At 58.0% G+C, this 18,235-nt stretch overlaps 1 protein-coding gene and 1 pseudogene across 1 annotated transcript in view; one reads left to right on the forward strand and one right to left on the reverse strand.

Annotated features, from left to right (window-relative positions):
- Positions 1–1,543: 1,543 nt before the first annotated feature.
- Positions 1,544–3,314, forward strand: LOC115832167 (annotated as a pseudogene).
- A 7,941-nt stretch (positions 3,315–11,255) lies between these two features.
- The window catches only part of ADGRA1 (adhesion G protein-coupled receptor A1), a 44,503-nt gene continuing 37,523 nt past the window's right edge, over positions 11,256–18,235 (reverse strand). The window contains exons 6-7 of the mRNA XM_030804956.1: positions 15,409–15,507; positions 11,256–14,500 (exon numbers count right to left, since the gene is read on the reverse strand). Of these exons, the coding sequence (XP_030660816.1) occupies positions 13,318–14,500; positions 15,409–15,507 (1,282 nt within the window). The 3' untranslated portion in view covers positions 11,256–13,317. The remainder of the gene's footprint in view (positions 14,501–15,408; positions 15,508–18,235) is intronic.

The following is an 18,235-nucleotide window of genomic DNA, read 5'->3' on the forward strand; positions in this document are numbered from 1 at the left end:
CTGGGAGCTCCTGTGTTGGGTGCATATATATTTAGGAGTTAGGTCTTCTTGTTAAATTGAGCTTTCTACCATATATTGCCTTTTTTTTGTCTTTTTTGATCTGTGTTGGTTTGAAATGTTTTGTCTGAAGTTAGGATTCCTACCCCTGCTTTTTTGCTTTCCATTTGCTTGGTAGATTTTCCTCCGTCCCTTTATTTTGAGCCTATGAGTATCATTACGTGTGAGATGGGTCTCTTGAAGGCAGTGTAGTACTGAGTCTTGCTTTTGTATCCAGCTTGCCACTCTGTGCCTTTTAAGTGGGGCATTTAGCTCATTTCTATTCATGGTCAGTGTTGATCTGTGCGGATTTGATCCTGTCCCTGTGCTGTTAGCTGCTTATTATGCTGGCATGTTTGTGTGGTTGCTTCGTAGTGTCACTAGTCTGTGTATTTAAGTGCATGTTTGTATTAGCTGGTCTTTCGTTTCTGTATTTGGTGCTCCTTTGAAGATCTCTTTTAGGCAGGCCTGGTGGTAATGAATTCCCTCAACATTTCCTTACCTGAAAAGGATCTTATTTCTCCTTTACTTAGGAAGCTTAGTTTGGCTGAATATCGAATTCTTGGTTGAAGAGTTTTTCTTTAGGAATGTTGAATATAGGTCCCCAATCTCTTCTTGCTTGTAGGGTTTTGGCTGAGAGGTCTGCTGTTAGGCTGGTGGGGTTCCCTTTGTAGATGATCTGCCCTTTCTCTCTAGCTGCCTTTAACATTCTTTCTTTCATATTGACCTTGGAAAATCTGACAATTACGTCAGACGTTTTGGGGATGATCTTTTTGTGTAGAATCTTGCAGGGGTTCTCCATAGTGCCTGAGTTGGACTGTTGGCCTCTCTAGCAAGGTGGGGGAAGTTTTCAGGAACAAGGCCCTGAAATATGTTTTCCAAGTTGTTTGCTTCCTCCCCTTCCCTTTCAGGAGGCCAGTGATTCATAGGTTTCATGGATTTGGCCTCTTTACATAATTCCATACTTCTTGAAGGTTTTTTCATTCTTTTTTTCTTTATTTTTGTCTGTCTTATTTCAGAGAACCAGTCTTCAAGTTCTGAGATTCTTACCTCAGTTTGGTTGATTCTGCAGTTAATACTTGTGATTGCATTGTGAAATTCTTTTTTTAAGAATCTTTTTTGAGAAGGATTCTCACTCTGTCACCTAGGCTGGAGTGCAGTGTCATGATCTCAGCTCACTGCAACCTCAACCTCCTGGGTTCAAGCAATTCTCCCGCCTCAGCCTCCAGAGTAGCTGGGATTACAGTTACTTGCCACCATGCCAGGCTAAGTTTTGTATTTTTAGTAGATACGGGTTTCACCATGTTGGCCAGGCTGGTCTCAAACTCCTGACCTCAGGTGATCCACCAACCTCGGCCTCCCAAAGTGCTGGGATTTGGGATTTGGCTGTTTGGAGGACACGTAACACTCTGGCCAGTTGAGTTACTGGACTTCTTACATTGGTTCTTACAAGCAGGTTTTTAAAAGTGAAAAAGGGGACAAGGGGCTGGTCTCTGTAGAGCTGCAGATGCAGGTCTCTGTTCTGCAGGATGGGTTTGTTAAAGTTGTGAAGAATAAGGCCTACTTTAAGAGATACCAAGTGAAATTTAGAAGACGATGAGAGGGTAAAACTGATTACTATGCTCGGAAACGCTTAGTGATTCAGGATAAAGATAAATACAACACACCCAAATACAGGATGATAGTTCATGTAACAGAGATTTCAGAGATTTGTCACATCGCTTATGCCCAAATAGAGGGGTTATGATAGTCTGCACAGCGTATGCACATGAACTGCCACAATACAGCGTGAAGGTTGACCTGATAAATTATACTGCAGCGTATTGTCCTGGCTGCTGCTGGCCTGCAGGCTTCTCAATAGGTCTGGCCTGGACAAGATCTAAGAAGGCGAAGTGGAGGTGACTGGTGATGAATACAATGTGGAAAGCACTGATGGTCGGCCAGGTGCCTTTACCTGCTATATGGATGCAGGCCTTGCCAGAACTACCACTGGCAGTAAAGTTTTTGGTGCCCTGAATGGAGCTGTGGATGGAGGCTGGTCTATCCCTCACAGCACCAAACAATTCCCTGGTTACGATTCTGAAAACAAGGAATTTAATGCAGAAGTACATGGAAGTGCATCATGGGCCAGAATGTTGCAGGTTACATGTGCTGCTTAATGCAAGAAGATGAAGATGCTTACAAGAAACAGTTCTCTCAAAACATAAAAGAACAGCGTAACTCCAGACATGGTGGGGTGTAGGGACCAGCCCCACAGGGTCGGTGGGTTTTTCTCCCCGTGTGTGGAGACGAGAGATTGTAGAAATAAAGACACAAGACAAAGACATAAAAGAAAAGACAGCTGGGCCTGGGGGACCGCTACCACCAAGATGCAGAGACCGGTAGTGGCCCCAAATGCCTGGCTGTGCTGTTATTTATTGGATACAAAGCGAAAGGGGCAGGGTAAAGAGTGTGAGTCATCTCCAATGATAGGTAAGGTCACGTGAGTCACATGTGCGCCGGACAGGGGGCCCTTCCCTGTTAGGTAGCCGAGGCGGAGAGAGAGGACAGCTTATGTCATTATTTCTTCTATGTTCTTTTCAGAAATATCAAAGACTTTAATACTTTCACTAATTTGCTACTGCTCTCTAGAGGGCGGAGCCAGGTGTACATAGTGGAACATGAGCGCGGACGAGGAGTGTGACCGCTGCACTGACGCTACCGCTAAACCACAGTCCGCTTGGCAATGGGCGTCTTCCCAGACGCTGGCGTTACCGCTGGACCAAGGAGCCCTCTGGTGGCCCTGTCCGGGCATGACAGAGGCTCACACGCTTGTCTTCTGGTCACTTCTCACTATGTCCCCTCAGCTCCTATCTCTGTATGGCCTGGTTTTTCCTAGGTTATGATTATAGAGCAGGGATTATTATAATATTGGGATAAAGAGTAATTACTACCAACTAATGATTAATGCTATTCATATATAATCATATCTATGATCTAGATCTAGCATAACTCTTGTTTTATATATTTTATTACGCTGGAACAGCTCGTGCCCTCCGTCTCTTGCCTCGGCACCTGGGTGGCTTGCCGCTCACAGTGGGGGAGAGAGGTAAGAAAGCTCGTGCTGCTTTACAAAAGAGTCCAGGCTATGAGAAGAAGCCCAAGAAAGAAGTTCGAAAGAAGAGGCAGAACCGTCCCAGAGTGTCCTTTGCTCAGAAGAAAGATCGGTAGCTCAAAGAAGGCAAAGCTTCCTCAGAGCTCAGGAGCTGCTGAGAGCTCAACCGAACAATTCCCTATGAGGATTTTTCAGATCAAGACAATAAACCTACAGACAGAAAAAAAAAAAAAGGACGAGGAGTGACCCACACAGCTGTTTGTCAGGAGTCCCCACTGTTTACAGGGCGGCCGTTGACTGGTGATTAGCTGTGTGCTGTTGAACTCTGGGGTCTGAGTGACGGCCTGGCGTGCGGCATGTCAGGTTCATTCATTGCTAGTTGGTGTCGGTTGGTCTCTAAGGCAGGGAGGGCGGCTGCTCTTATTCCAGGGCCTCTCTGGGCTGATAACTTAAAGGGACCCACATTCCTCAGATAAAAGCTGCTTTCTCATCTGTATCTTTTATAATATCCTTTAGAATAAACAGGTAAATGTACATAAGCACTTCCCTGAGTTCTGCGAGCCGTCCTAGCAAATTAATCGAACCCAAGGAGGGGATCATGGGAACCCCACTTTGCAGCCAGTCAGTCAGAAAGGAGCATCTGGGTGGGCCGGACCTGTGATCGGGACCTGGGGTCCGAGTGGCTTGTGGGACAGCTTCCCCTTGTGGGGCCGGACACCATCGCCGGGCAGATGGTGTAGAGGCTGAACGGAATTATAGGACACCCAGCTTACGTCCCTGGAGACAGACACGTCCGGCCACAGAAGCGTCCTGTGTCGAGTGAGTGCAGAGAAGAAAACGGCTTGTTGTTCCTCTTGTTCTATTCATGGAAGAAGATTTCATAAAGGGCCAGGTGACGGGGGAGGTGGCTGTCAGGCTGTGAGGCGAAGGGTGACGTGAAGGTGGGGGCGTGTCTGAGGGCAGGGCCAGGCGAGACCTTCCTGGCCCTTAGACTAAGCCATTATAAACAACTGTCTATCTTTAAAACAAAATTCCAGAATAAACTCAAACTGAATCGAAACGAGATGTGTCTAGTTCATCGGCCATGCCGTTTGCAAACGCGTAAACAGCAAAACTGATCTTATACTGTAGTTTTCTGTAAATAAAATTCAAAAAGCCCATCACCCTTCCTGGATGAATGGTCATTTCTTGGAAAATAATGGAACACTCCTTTTCATTTAATTACATAGGATACATTTCTCACAAAAAGATGAAAAGACCTGAGAAGCAGGTACGTACTTAATGCGCTCATGTTTTCTCTTCTGTCTGTTGGCTGGCACACCGATCACAGGGAAGGGGCCGTGCTCAGCACCCGGACGCTCTGGCCCCACCCCCAGGGCAGCAGCAGAAACCAGGGGCTGCTCTGAGTGTGCCTCCTCGGGTGCAGGTCCCGGCCTGCACGGGGTGTCTGTGGAGGCAGGACTTTCCGGGAGCGGAGTGCGCGGTCCAGGGCAGAACAAGGCCACGGGGCTCCGGGATGCTGTGTAGTGCTGTGGGCCCTTGGGGCGACGGTGGCCACTCAGTGAGGCTGAGGCCCCGGGGGCGTCGGGTCCCCGGATCCCAGCACCGGTGAGGGTGTTCCGGCCTCTAGGACGTCTTCCAGTTCCACGTTTCCTCTGTGCCTCAATGGCTTCTCCAAAAACCAGCTCAGAGCAGGAGGCCTCCTCCTGGCTGATGCCCAGACGCCATCTGCAGAGCAGGGTCAGGGTCCCGGAGCCCACTGATGCCCTGACGTGCTTATGAGCAGCTGGAGGGGGCCCTTCGTGGGGCCTGATGCTCACAGGTCCCAGCTCCACCCCTACCCCGTGTGGGGATTCGAGCCCCGTCCTCATCTGAACACTGCAGAGGGGGCCGAAACACACGTGAGAGAACCCGGGAGGCCCCAGCCCAGACCCAGCCCGGGTCACCGGTCCCCCTGTACATTCCCTTAGCGCCCGGCTGGGATGCTCCCAGGGCTCGGCCCCTGCGGGTGGCTCCTGGGCCTGGGAAGGGGACGGTACAGGACTGTGCGTGTCCTTGTTGCCCGCTGACTAGAGGTGCCATCTCCCGACATGATTCCCCCTGGAGCCTGGGCCTCACTGGGTGCTCTTGGCCACGGGCCCTTCCCTGGCAGCCTTGCTTTCGTACTCACCGTGGAGGCTGCTTGCCTCACCCCTGCCACACCTCCCACAGGGGCTGCCGTCCTTCCCCGATGCTGTGGCCTGACGGGGCGGGAGGCTGGGGTCCTGGGTACTCTCCAAGAGCTCCAGCTGTGGACGCTGTGATATTTCACCCCTCCTTCCAGGAGGGCCCCAGGCTGAGGCTGAGACACGCGGTTTCCCTTGAGGCGTTCCCAGGTGTGGCCTGGCCTCCGCCGGCTCCCAGATGCCCCCGGGGAAGGCACAAATGCCGCTGATGTCAGAGGGCAGTGTCACGGATCTGGCCCCAGAAGTTGTTGTGTGGGGCCTGCCTGCCCTCCTCCCCTGTGACCTGGGGAGGCCCAGCCTTGCAGGGGAGGGTCACTGCCCCTGCACGGCACTAAGGCGGGAGGCATGCAGAAGGAGAGGGACGGCGGCTTAGAGACCCGGCGTGTGAGTGGCGTGGAGCCCACCGTGGTTCCCAAGGCCCCTGGATCAGCACCTCCAGAGCAGGCCTGAGGCCTCGGACACACAAGGGAGTCACAAGGTTCTTGTTTCTGCTTCCCGTGGATGACCGTCCTGCCCGTGAAATCCAGCAGAGCCTGAGGCTGCTCCCAGTACATCCAGGAGGCTGACACGATGCAGCTGGGCCCTCTCCTCCGGCCCTGCCCTCTGCTCTGAAGGCTGACGCTACTCAGCCAGGCCCAGGCACCTGACCCCTCCCCAACGTCACCCTGCTTCTTGCTGGGTGTGTGTGAAATCGATTTTAAGCCTTAAGGAGGTGTAAGTGACGCACAGTAAGCTAGAGTGGTTAATGTGCTGCCCCACAGGCTGGGACCCGTGGCTACACCATGAGGCCATTGCTAGTGTCATGCAGTGCCATGTCCACCTGCCTGCCATGCCCCTGCAGCCAGCTTGGCCCTCTCTGGCCCCGGTTTGCCTGTGGGCCGGGGGTCCTGTGAAGGAGTGTGAGTGGGCATGGGCTCACAGCCCTGGAGGGTCAGAGGTGTCAGGGACGTGCTGGAGCCGCATCTCACTCTGGAGACCAGCTCAGATGGAGAAGTGGGTGCAGGCCAGGGTGGCAGGGCAGGGGAAGGGCAGGGGCAGGGGCAGTGAAGGGGCAGGGCAGGGGTAGGGGCAGGGGCAGGGGAAGGGGCAGTGAAGGGGCAGGGCAGGGGCAGGGGAAGGGGCAGGGGAAGGGGCAGGGGCAGTGAAGGGGCAGGGGCAGGGCAGGGGTGGGGCACGGAAAGGGCAGGGCAGGGGTGGGGCGGGGCGGGGCGGGCAGGGACGGGGCGGGGCGGGCAGGGCAGGGAAGGGGCAGTGAAGGGGCAGTGAAGGGGCAGCACAGGGGGCAGGGGCAGGGGCAGGGCAGGGGGAACCCACCCGGGGCTCCCGAGGTCGGTGTCCAGACTGCGAGTCCAGCCTCAGGGTCCAGCGGGCAATTAGCTGTGCAAGTTCCCTTCCCAGGCGCCGGGACCTGTCCCCAGGGTCACCCTTGAAGAAGGAGGAGAAATTCCCTGCAGCCCAGGCACCAACAGCCCTTACTCCCCAGAGTGCCCTGCAGGGAGAACTGCGGAGCTGAGGCAGCTTGAGGAGGAGGCAGGTGGGCCCCGCAGAAGGCCCAGAGCAGCTCGAGATGCAGGGGCAGCTGCCCGCGGGGCTGTCCCAACCTGGGTGGCTCTTCCTTGCATCCTCGGAAGGCACCATCTGGAGCTGAGGCCCCGCTCTGGCTTCCCAGCTGCCTGCTGAGTTTCGTTGCCACCTCTTCCTTCCTCCCCAGTTGACCAATGAGCCCACCCTGGTCCAAAGAGCAAGTCTGGGTGAGAATCCCACGAGAATCCCAGCACCGACTGACTATCCTGCTGCCCCCACAGAGCCCTGGGGACCAGCCGCCCCCACACAGGGATCCAGAGACCAGACCCCCCACAGGGACCCAGAGACCAGACCCTCCCCCCACAGGGACCCGGAGACCAGACCCCCCCACAGGGACCCAGAGACCAGACCCCCCCACAGGGACCCAGAGACCAGACCCCCCCCACAGGGACCCGAGACCAGACCCCCCCCACAGGGACCCAGAGACCAGACCCCCCCACAGGGACCCACAGACCAGACCCCCCCACAGGGACCCAGAGACCAGACGCCCCCCCACAGGGATGCAGAGACCAGACCCCCACAGGGACCCAGAGACCAGACCCCCCCCACAGGGACGCAGAGACCAGACGCTCCCCCAATAGGAACCTGGAGACTTGCCCCCCTCCAACAAAGACCCAGAGACCAGACCCCCCCACAGGACCCAGAGACCAGACGCCCCCACAGGGACCCAGAGACCAGATCCCCCCCCACGGGACCCGAGACCAGACCCCCCCCACAGGGACCCGGAGACCAGACCCCCCCACAGGGACCCAGAGACCAGACCCCCCCCCCCCCACAGGGACGCAGAGACCAGACGCTCCCCCAATAGGAACCTGGAGACTTGCCCCCCTCCAACAAAGACCCAGAGACCAGACCCCCCCACAGGGAACCGGAGACCAGCTCCCCAATGGTACCAGCCCAGGGTGTCTCACACCCAGAGACCCAGTGGCCCCGAATGAAGTCTGCTGTGTTTTAACAAGCACCATTGAATCTTGTTTCCTTTAACACTGCTCACCTGCAGGCCGTCGGCCCCACCCCACCGAGGCACCGAAGCCACAGGTGCTGCAGTGGAGACAAGAGTCTTTACCCTGGCCGCTCAGCCCATGCCAGCGTCCTGCACTCCCTTGGAGGCACGGACCCCGGAACTCATTTTAAACAGTGTTTACCAGGAGACACAGACCACAGATACACAGCCCACGTGACACAAGACCTAGTACTCAATTCAGATGACTCAGACCACGAGAACTCAGCCTCCCAAACACACAGAGGAACACACAGGCGCAGCTCCAGCGCATCCAAATGCACCACCGCCGCCGCCACCTGGGCACACGGAGGGTGAAATTTCAGCCCACACCAGTGGCACCAAGAAAGTAGCCCAGAAAATGTGTCCTCATCCTACCACAGCACAGACTGCTACTGTCACCTCGAGTATTTTACCCAGCAACACAGCCTCACTATGACTCCAACACGAGTATTAACCCTAACAGGGAGGCACTACGTGCCAGAGTTCCTCACTCCACGAAGACGTGGGCCACGAGTACTCTCCGAACCACGGCAGACACATAGGTACTAACCCAGGCTATCCCTCACCAGGGTACTCACTCCACGAGGACCTAGACCAAGGGTACTCCCTGAACCATGACAGAGACATGAGTACTAAACCAGCCAATCTCACACCAGGGGTATTCCCCCCCTAGGACCTGGACTTGGAGTAATCTCTGGACCAGGGCGCAGACATGGGTACTCACCCGCTGTGTCCCTGGCCGATGTCAGCCCTGCACCACTTTGTGGCTTGTTCAGTGACCCTGTCTGGGAGAGGCTGGGGGGTGGCTGGCAGGGAGGGACTTGAGCTCCTGGTGCCTCTGCTGCTGGTTCTGACCTGCAGGCCTCCCTGAAGGGCTGTGTTGGGTGTGGTTGGAGTTGTGAGTATGGAGCAAGGAGTCTGCTGCGATTACAGGGGAAGTTGTTGATATTTATGTAGAAAAGAAGTAATTCGAGTGAGTTTAAGAGTGTCCTCTTAACAGTGGTTTTCCCAGTACCCACGTCCTGGGATGGGAGTGGGAAGGAAAGGCAGGCCCTGGCAGCCCCAGTCATTTCCTGGGACACAGGACAGAGGTGTGGGGTCCAAGTCCATGCCCACTTGGGTCTCAGCGGTGCTGCTTGTCCTCTGGAAGTCGGCCGCCTGCAGAGCTGCGGCCGGGGGGTGGGGTGCAGCCTGGGGTCCGGGGTCCTGGGTCCTTGCAGCCACGTCTGTGCTGAGAGCCACATCTGTGCTCAGGCACTGGCCCTGCAGCCCCCAGGAGGCCTGGACAGCCAGTGTTGGGTGGTGGGAGCTGCCCTGTGGGCCCCAGCTCACCCAGCAGCCCTCCCTCCAGGCCCAGAGGAGCCAACACGGCGGGCATGAAGGACTTGTCTTGCCGCTGAGCCCACTTGCCGCTAACCTGTCTCACTGGGAGACGCTGGTCTTCTACCTGTGGCCCGAGGGACAGGCCTCTCAGGTGTGCCAGGCCCTCCTATGCCCCTCCTGCTCCACCTCCCCTGAACAACCACAGCACTCAGATGCCTGCTCAGACTTGGCCCCAGGGACCCTCCAAATTGGCTTCTCTGTCCCTGTCCCCAGTAGCCTCCCCAGATGCCCACCAGGCCCCGCCTCCACCCCACTGTTGACCTGGCCTCACAGCACTTTGTCCTCACGGGGTGCTCACCCTCTCCCTCCCCCTACCCCGTCCCCTGCCTCCCTGGACACACGCTGCCCCTGCAGACACAGGGCCGGCCTCCATCTGCCCGAGGTACCCCCACCCCACCCACCTCAAAGGGTACAGAACAGTCCTTGGCCTTGAATATGACAGGCAGAATTTCCACCTGAAGTTGCCTGTGCAGTAAAGGCTCTGCGGAAGCCTCTGGGCCCAGGTACAAACCCTGACAGTGCAGTGGAGAGGAAGTGTGATGAGGTGAGACACAGAGGAGCAGGGTCCACGTGAGACACGGAGGAGCAGGGTCCACGTGAGACACGGAGGAGCAGGGTCCACGTGAGACATGGAGGAGCAGGGTCCATGGTCCCCGCACAGTGGACACACCCACTGTTCCAGCTCAGGCCAATGCTGGTCCTGACAGTGTCCCCCAAGAAATGCAAGCACCAAGAGTCAGGGAGCAAGTGGCAGGACCGGTCAGGCGCCATCTGGACACTGGGTAGGTGTGGGAGTGCCCGCTGCAGCCAGTCTCTGCACATGGGGTGCATTCACCACATCAGTGCAGGGCCCTGAGCTCCTTCCAGGGTTCCTAGACAGGCTTCCTGCAGCTGCTGTCACTGATGGGCAACCCTGCGGCCTAGCGTGTGGCTGCTGAGCTGACCTTCTGCTAAGGGCCCTCCCAGGGGGCCAGTGCTCCCATCCAGCCTGCAACCCTCCTGAGTCCCGGTCAGGCAGGTGGAACGGGAAGGCCCCAACCGAGCCCCTTCCCCGTAGAACAGGTGGGGGCTACTCAGCTGCCCAAAGCCCCTGCAGGGGTGGCTCATTCAGAGACAGAGCAGGCCGGCCAGATCTGAGCCCTGTCCGGGGCCTTCGTGGGAGACGCAGCAGACACCACTGTGTGTCTCTCAGGACTGGAGGCCTCCTCAGCTAGGACCGCCCCAGAGAAGAACTGTCAGGGTCTGGAGGCACAGGCGGCTTCTGTTTCCTAGTCCTTTAAGCTGACTAAAGTCATCACAGTGTTGCTGTGTGGTAGGTTACACACCCGCACAGAGGCAGGGCGGAGGGGCCGCCTCACGCCATTCCTCTGAAGAGCATGCGCACACATGCACACTTACCCTCAAACACACGTGCATGTGTGCACACAACTCCCACAGAGGGACCTACACACCACACAGGCACACACTCTCACACACTCACATGTCGACACCCACACAACCCACATGCCACTCACAAACACACAGGCACACAAGCACACTCGAACAGGCCGGCATGCATGCACGCTCCATCGCATCTGACACGCAGGCACACGGATTCACAAACACACAGGCCACTCGCACAGGCCGGCATGCACACACGCTCCATCGCATCCAACACACAGGCACACAGGCAAGCACACTCACACAGGCCAGCATGCACCCACGCTCCATCACATCCGACACACAGATATATGGGCACACACAAGGAAGGAAGTGGCACAAAAGTCAGATGGGGAATGCAGGGTTTGGCTCTGGCTCCATGGTCTGGTGGAAGCTGACTCCAAGCCAGGAGCCCCTCGGGGTGGTTGGGCTGTGGATGTGTATGCTCCAGAACGTTACGTGCAAATGGATATGGCCCAACACCGGTCCCAAGTGGACTCACGAGGCTAAGTCAGTACAGAAACACACAGAGGTTTAATGTGCAATGTTGACTTTCTTTGGTGGAACGGTGGGACGCCTCTCCGCTCAGCCAGGGGCACTGAGGGCAGAAAGTTCATGAGGGGCTGGAGGGGCCAGGGAGAGCAGCCTCACCCCGGGATCCAGGACACAGAAGGGGGCCACACACTCAGGTGCCCCTCTACCCCCATCGAGGGCAAGAAAAACACACGGGGATGCTATTAACCAGCCTCACAAAGAACAAACAATGCCAAGACTGTATTTTTGTGTGGACGGTTCTGCACCTACAGTGTGTACACAGCACAGCGTGGGGATTCGGGTTCACATCAGCTATGGAAGCAGGTGAGAAGGTGAGGCAGAGGCAGAGCCACCTGGCAGTCCTCCGGTGGCCCATCTGGTCGACCTGTAAGGACACACGGGGTTTGCTGGGAGGAGCACACTGCGGGTTACTGCGTCACGGTCAAGTTTACCGACACCCCGGGAAGTGAGGCTCCTCATACTCAGACACTGAGTGCCAGTCTCTGGAGAGCCCTTCCACCGAGCAGGCGCTAGGAACACTCCCCGACACCCCTCTTCTCGGAGGTGCACGCTAGGGAGGCTCCGCTCCTGGTGAGACCTGCCGACCGGATAGCAGAGCACACCGACGAGTCTGCTGACATTGACGTTTGCAGGGTGAAACAATCTCCAATGAAAACTCAGTGCATGGGTGGCTGGAAACACACTACTATGCGTGTGCGCACATGTGCATGGCAGGTGCAAGTGTTAAGTATGTGTGCACATGTGTGTGTGTCATATGCACGTTTGTGTGTGTGTGCATGTGTATATGTGTGATATGCACATGTGGTTGTGTGCGTGTGTGTGCATGTGTATGTGTGTGATATGCACGTGTTTGTGTGTGCGCATGTGTATGTGTGATATGCACGTTTGTGTGTGCATGTGTATGTGTGATATGCATGTGTTTGTGTGTATGTGTGTGATATGCACATGTGTTTGTGTGTGTGTATGTGTGGGTGCACACGTGTCACAGACAAGGAGGAAGAGGGAGGGAGGGAAAGCTGTGCACAGTTTCACACCCATGGCCCTCTGGACTCCCTCCCACCTAAGGACGGGCCATTTGCTTTCACAGAAGGCTTGTTGTCATCCACATCTGTCCTTTGAGTCAGGGCTTGGTGCCCAGATGTTCATGGAGATGAGAAAAAGGGAAAGGGAAAGGGGTTTTGTCCATGAGAATCTCCCGTCTGTCAGCTCCTTTTCTTTTTGGAATAAACCTTCTTGTTGCTAAGTGCCTATACTGGAGTGGAATCCAGTCCCAATGGTGGCTGGTTTTGGAAGTTGAGTCTTCACTAAAGGATGTCTGGGCATTTTCCCAAGGCTTGGGCCCGTGAAAGCCCCCCATTGGCCCTCTGAGGCTGACAGCCATCCCCAAAGTCCAGAGCAGCCCCCAGCATCCGTGGTACTCTCAGCCCTGCAGTGCTGGGGCTATGACAAGGACGGGGCTGACAGGGGACACTGAGTGGGCAGAGGTGTGCAGGGGCCCTGTGAAGCTGCAGGGGCAGCTCAGACACACGACAGCAGAGGGTCTCGAGGGTTCTGCCCAGAGCGAGAATGCTGGGGACAGACCTGCCGCCACCACCCCCGGAGTAGAACGCAAGACATACACATTGAACACTGGGAAAGATCAGGGCAGCCCCCTCCTGCGATCTCGGCCCTACCCGGCCACACCAGGGGAAGCCAGGACTCCGTGGGCGGCAGGGCATCTCGGGCAGGGCCATGCTGGGGTCTGGGTGGGTCCTTTGATGGAATCCCCTGCTCTGCCTCTGGGGTGCCCCAGGACAGAAACCCGATGACCATGTGCGGGGACCAGCACGTGGAATTGGGATAAAGGGAGTGGGCGTGGCCCAGGGCGTTTCCCCGCTGAGGTCTTTCACAAGGAAGGGGGCGGGGTGTGAACTGCTTCTGAAAGGCAGAGTCCCTTCGGTGCCCCCAGGGACCTCATGTGGCAGATGGCCCCACTCTGCTCTGAAGCTCCTCCGGGAACACCCTGTCCTCTGCCCCGTCTACACAGTAGTTTCGTTTTTCCAGGGTCCCGTTCGGATGTTGCCAGTCCCGTCAGTGCCAAACGGCAGGCCTTCTAGCAAGTTACCCTTGGGCAGCCCGTTCTGGCTGGGGCCACCAAAGGGCAGGGACTGTGTCCTCCGCAGCATCTCCAAGTGGCTGGGCCTGAGCGCTGCCTCCCTGCCCGGCTGTGTGGGGCAGCTGTAGAGGGCAGGGCTCCCATCGCTGCCCTCGGGCTGGGTGACCATGGGGAAGGGGTCGCCCTGGGCACAGCAGGCCAGCGTATGTGCCCCCGCTGGGCCGTCCAGAGAGCTGGGGGGGCTGTCTGTGCGCGAGCTGCGGGGGCTGCCATCCAGGCTGGATGGGATGTGGTAGGCGTACTCGGGCTCCTCTGCCGGGTGCCGGCTAAAGTAGGGCGGCTTAGTTCTGCCCTGAAGGCACCCGTGCAGGTGGGGGTCGTGCCCGAAGGCGCCCTCCTCCTGCAGGTGCACGTGCGCCTCGTCCGCCGTCAGTGGCTCGCAGTGCATCTTGGCGCAGCACGGGGTGGCCGGTGACAGGCAACTGGCGTGGCCCTGCGCGGCCTGCAGGTTGGTCATCTTGCAGGGTCCTGGTGGGTGCGCGAAGCCCCGTGGCTGGCCCAGGCCCGGCGAGTGCAGGCAGGCGGCGCGGCCCAGCGCAGCCCCGTTGGCGTCAAGCGCGGGGTGGGCGTCCTTGCGGGGTGGGCAGCATGCCCACCAGCACTGCCACACGTCCTCGCGCTTGGCACAGTGGTGGATGAGCACGAAGAGTCCCAGGGTCACACAGAAGGCGCCGTACAGGCAGCTGAAGACCATGTCCAGGAAGTGGCCCTGCGACACCGCCAGCGCCCCGAAGGCCCACGTGGCGGTGAACAGGAACAGCGTGAAGGCGGCGGCGCGCAGCTGTGCCTGGAATGAGTGCTCGTTCTGCAGCACTGAGGCGCCGGGGGCATCGCGTGCGGGTGGGGTGCCCGGCCGGATCCCATGGCTGCCCTCGGGCGTCGCCAGCCGCCGCTGCTCCTCGGGCTGTGTGCGCAGCTCGTACCTGCGCCCTGGGTGGCGCCGCAGCTGCACGTAGGTGCCCAGGAAGTACACGCAGGTGACCAGGGCGATGATGGCGGCTGGGCCGTAGAAGGCGCCTAGGCTGGGCTCCCAGGCCATCCAGCAGCTGTGGGGAGACGCACGTCAGTGTCAGCGGGGCCAGCACGGCCAGGACTCAGGACTCCTGCAGAGCAAAGGGCCCTGCACCCACCCGGACTAGCGAGTGGCTTTGCACAGCTGTGGCTTGGGGGCCTTGGGCGTTTCTAGAGTTGCTGAGAGTGTGGATGGCAACTGGGCCCTATTGGCCCTACCAGCTTGGGAGGTGGGGGAGCCAGGAAAGTGTCCCAGGTGTGGGTGGAGGCGGAGCCGGGCAGGGGGCCGGGTGCAGGGCGGGTCTGGGTGGCAGGGGCAGGAAGGACAGAGCTGGGTGGTTGGGGCTGGTGTGGGGTGGGTGGGGCAGGGAAGAGGTGGAGTGGGGTGGGCAGGGCTGAGCAGAGGGCAGAGCTGGATGGGTGGGGCCAGGCAGAGGGTGGAGCTGGGTGGGCGTGGCCAGCGTGGGGTGGGCGGGGCCAGGCAGAGGAGGGGCTGGGTGGGCGGGGCCAGGCAGAGGGCAGGCGGGCGGGCCATCCTGGGGCCGCAGAAGAAACTGAGGGCCCTGAATCAGGGGTTCCAGGCTGGCTCTGGGCACTAATGGCTGGATGGCCGTTCCTACTCGATGGGGTTTCCCTTCTCAGCTGAGCTCCGTGCTGCTGCCAAATTGCTATTTGTCCCCAGGCCCCTCCCATAGAAGGCAAACCAGGCCTGCCTTGTCCAAAGGCAAATATTAGGTCGGAGTTCCTGGGAGAGGAGGGGGCGCTGCACACTCCTCGGGGGTGCGAGCTGGGAGGGGCACAGCTCTGGGCGAGCCCCAGGTCCAGGCCCAGGCCCAGGCCTTGCTGCTTCGTCCTGGGCTTCCCCACCACAGGTGCCTGGGAGGGACCTCGGGCAGAGCCCACCCGCTGCTCCCAGCTCCGGCTCTCGGCGCCCGGTACTCACTACGCCGTGTCCTCGTCCTCTGTCCCGTAATTCCTGATGTTCGTGGCAGCCGTGACCCCACAGATGATAAAGGGGACCCCTCCGCTGACGAGGTAAAACCTGCCGGAGAGGAAGGCGTTGACCCCCTTGCAGACGCCGCCTGCATCCTCCGGGGACAGCGTTGTCCCCCACTCTGCGGGGCAAGGGAGAGCAGCAGGTGCGGGCGGAGCAGGAGGAGACCAAGAACCCCGACCCCCGACCCCGACCACTGACCGAGCAGCCAGTGCCGGCCTCGCCTGGCCTCCTGCGGGCCTCTGCACCAGGAGAGGGCCCTGGCCAGGTCCTGGCACGTGTGGGCCCCGGGAGAGCTCCATTGGCTACGGACTTCTCTGCAACTGCAGGGAGCCCCTGGCTGCAGGTGGGACTGCTCCCCGGGGCAGCGTGGGGTCACACAGGGAGCTGTGCATCCCACCGGGTCCCCAGGTCATGCCCCCTCCCCGCGGGTAGTGCGTGGCCAGTGACTAGCAGTGTCCCGTTTTAAACAGTTTTAAGGCCCCGCTCAGCCTCAGAGGAAGAAGCTCGGAGGGCTGAAGTCTCTGCTCCCAGTCAGACCGAGGAACCCCGCCTTGGAGGGGCAGAATCTCATCCTGACAGGCGCGGCCCAAGCCCAGGACAGGGGCTGACCTTCCTCTCTGCAGGGCCTGGCAACGGTGTTGAGGACGCCCAGGGGCCCACGCAGGATGCTGCGTGTCCTGGATTGGGTGCACTTGCTCACCACCTCCAGCCCCCACCCAGACCCATGAGACAACCCCTGGCTGCCAGCCCTATGGAGCATGGGTGACCTAGGGGCCGGCTCAGAGACCATCCCCCATGGGTGCTGTCTCCCTGGCTGCTGTGAACACCTGGGTCGGCCACAGACCCCTGCCCCACACGTTCAGTGGGCTCCAAGGTGCAGGGGTGGGAGGGGGTGGCCTGCGTCTGGTAGTTCTCGGGGACTCCCCAGGAAACCTGTGCTTCCCAGACTCTATATCCCAAGAAGATATCCTTCAGGAATCAAGATGAAACAAAGACACTTTCTGATAAAAATAAAACTAACAGCATTTGCCGTGTATCGACCTGGATTTCAGGACATGTTAGATGAAATTCTTCAGGGTGGACGGGGGGTGGACCCTCCTGCAGGCACCACACCTGTGGGAAACCCTGACCAGACCTGCACGGTGGGCCTTGGGCCGGGGGTCCACGCTGCGGACTTCACCAGAACAGCGGGGAGCCCCTGGGCTGCTTGGGGGGACTTGGACTGTCTGGAAGGAAGGAGGAACACCAGAAACGCTAGAGGATAAACATAAAAGATTTGTCTCCCCCTTCTTAATTTCCTCCCTCTTTCAATGACTATTTAAAGAATGGACTTTAGCACTGCCTTGTGGAGAGCACTGGGGATGGTGCTCTGCCCAGCATCTGTAGAAGGAAAGGTGGGAGGCAGGAAACCGTCCTATATAGTTGCAAGTTTTCTGTAAATATGTTATATGAAGAGAACAGTTTTACTCTACGTAGGCTGTGGAAAGTTTGTGGATTTTAATCCATTAGAGCAACCATAAGAAACTAGGTTAAAAACTAGGCAGGGCACGGTGGCTCACGCCTGTAATCCCAGCACTTTTGGGGGCTGAGGTGGGCGGATCACGAGGTCAGGAGATCGAGACCATCCTGGCTAACACAGTGAAACCCCGTCTCTACTAAAAAGTACAAAAACAATTAGCCAGTTGTGGTGGCGGGCTCCTGTAGTCCCAGCTACTCAGGAGGCTGAGGCAGGAGAATGGCGTGAACCCGGGAGGCGGAGCTTGCAGTGAGCTGAGATCGCACCACTGCACTCCAGCCTGGGCGACAGAACGAGACTCCGTCTCAAACAAACAAACAAACAAAAACATTAAAAGAAATTTTTTAAAAAAATATTAAAATAATCCAAAAGAAGGAAGTAAAGGAGAAATGGAAGAATTCCGAAGAGCAAAACAATCACTTAAAGTGGTAAAAACGGAAAACAAAGAGTAAAATGTAGACTAAATCCAACCAGATCAAAATTCCAAGTAATTTTAACAAGCTCCGATCCAAAGGCAGAGGTTATCAGAATAGATAGTAAGCTCCTGGGACATGGTGACTAGAATAGAATCACTTTGAATATAAGACACAAGTAGGTTGAAAGTAACTGGATGGAAAAAGCCATGCAGTGCCAACTGTGAGATGAAGAGAGCTACAGTGGCTACGTGGATGCCCCGCAAAGTAGACGATAAGACAGTGAGATAGAGGGGCCCAGGGGATGCAGAAGTGTCCAGGATGGACCCACAGCACACCGGAGTGGTGCAGGACGGACCCACGGCGCACAGTTGCGGTGCAGGACGGACCCACGGCACACACTTGTGGTGCAGGACGGACCCACGGCGCACAATTGCGGTGCAGGACGGACCCACAGCACACAGGAGTGGTGCAAGACGGACCCACGGCGCACAGGTGGTGCAAGACGGACCCACGGCGCACAATTGCGGTGCAGGACGGACCCACAGCACACAGGAGTGGTGCAGACGGACCCACGGCGCACAGTTCCGGTGCAGGACGGACCCACGGCGCACACTTGCGGTGCAGGACGGACCCACGGCGCACACTTGCGGTGCAGGACGGACCCACGGCGCACACTTGCGGTGCAGGACGGACCCACGGCGCACAGTTGCGGTGCAGGACGGACCCACGGCGCACAGTTGCGGTGCAGGACGGACCCACGGCGCACAGTTGCGGTGCAGGACGGACCCACGGCGCACAGTTGCGGTGCAGGACGGACCCACGGCGCGCCACCGGCTCCGGG

Source organism: Nomascus leucogenys, chromosome 3 (assembly GCF_006542625.1).
Source record: "Nomascus leucogenys isolate Asia chromosome 3, Asia_NLE_v1, whole genome shotgun sequence".
NCBI classification, from domain to species: domain Eukaryota; kingdom Metazoa; phylum Chordata; class Mammalia; order Primates; family Hylobatidae; genus Nomascus; species Nomascus leucogenys.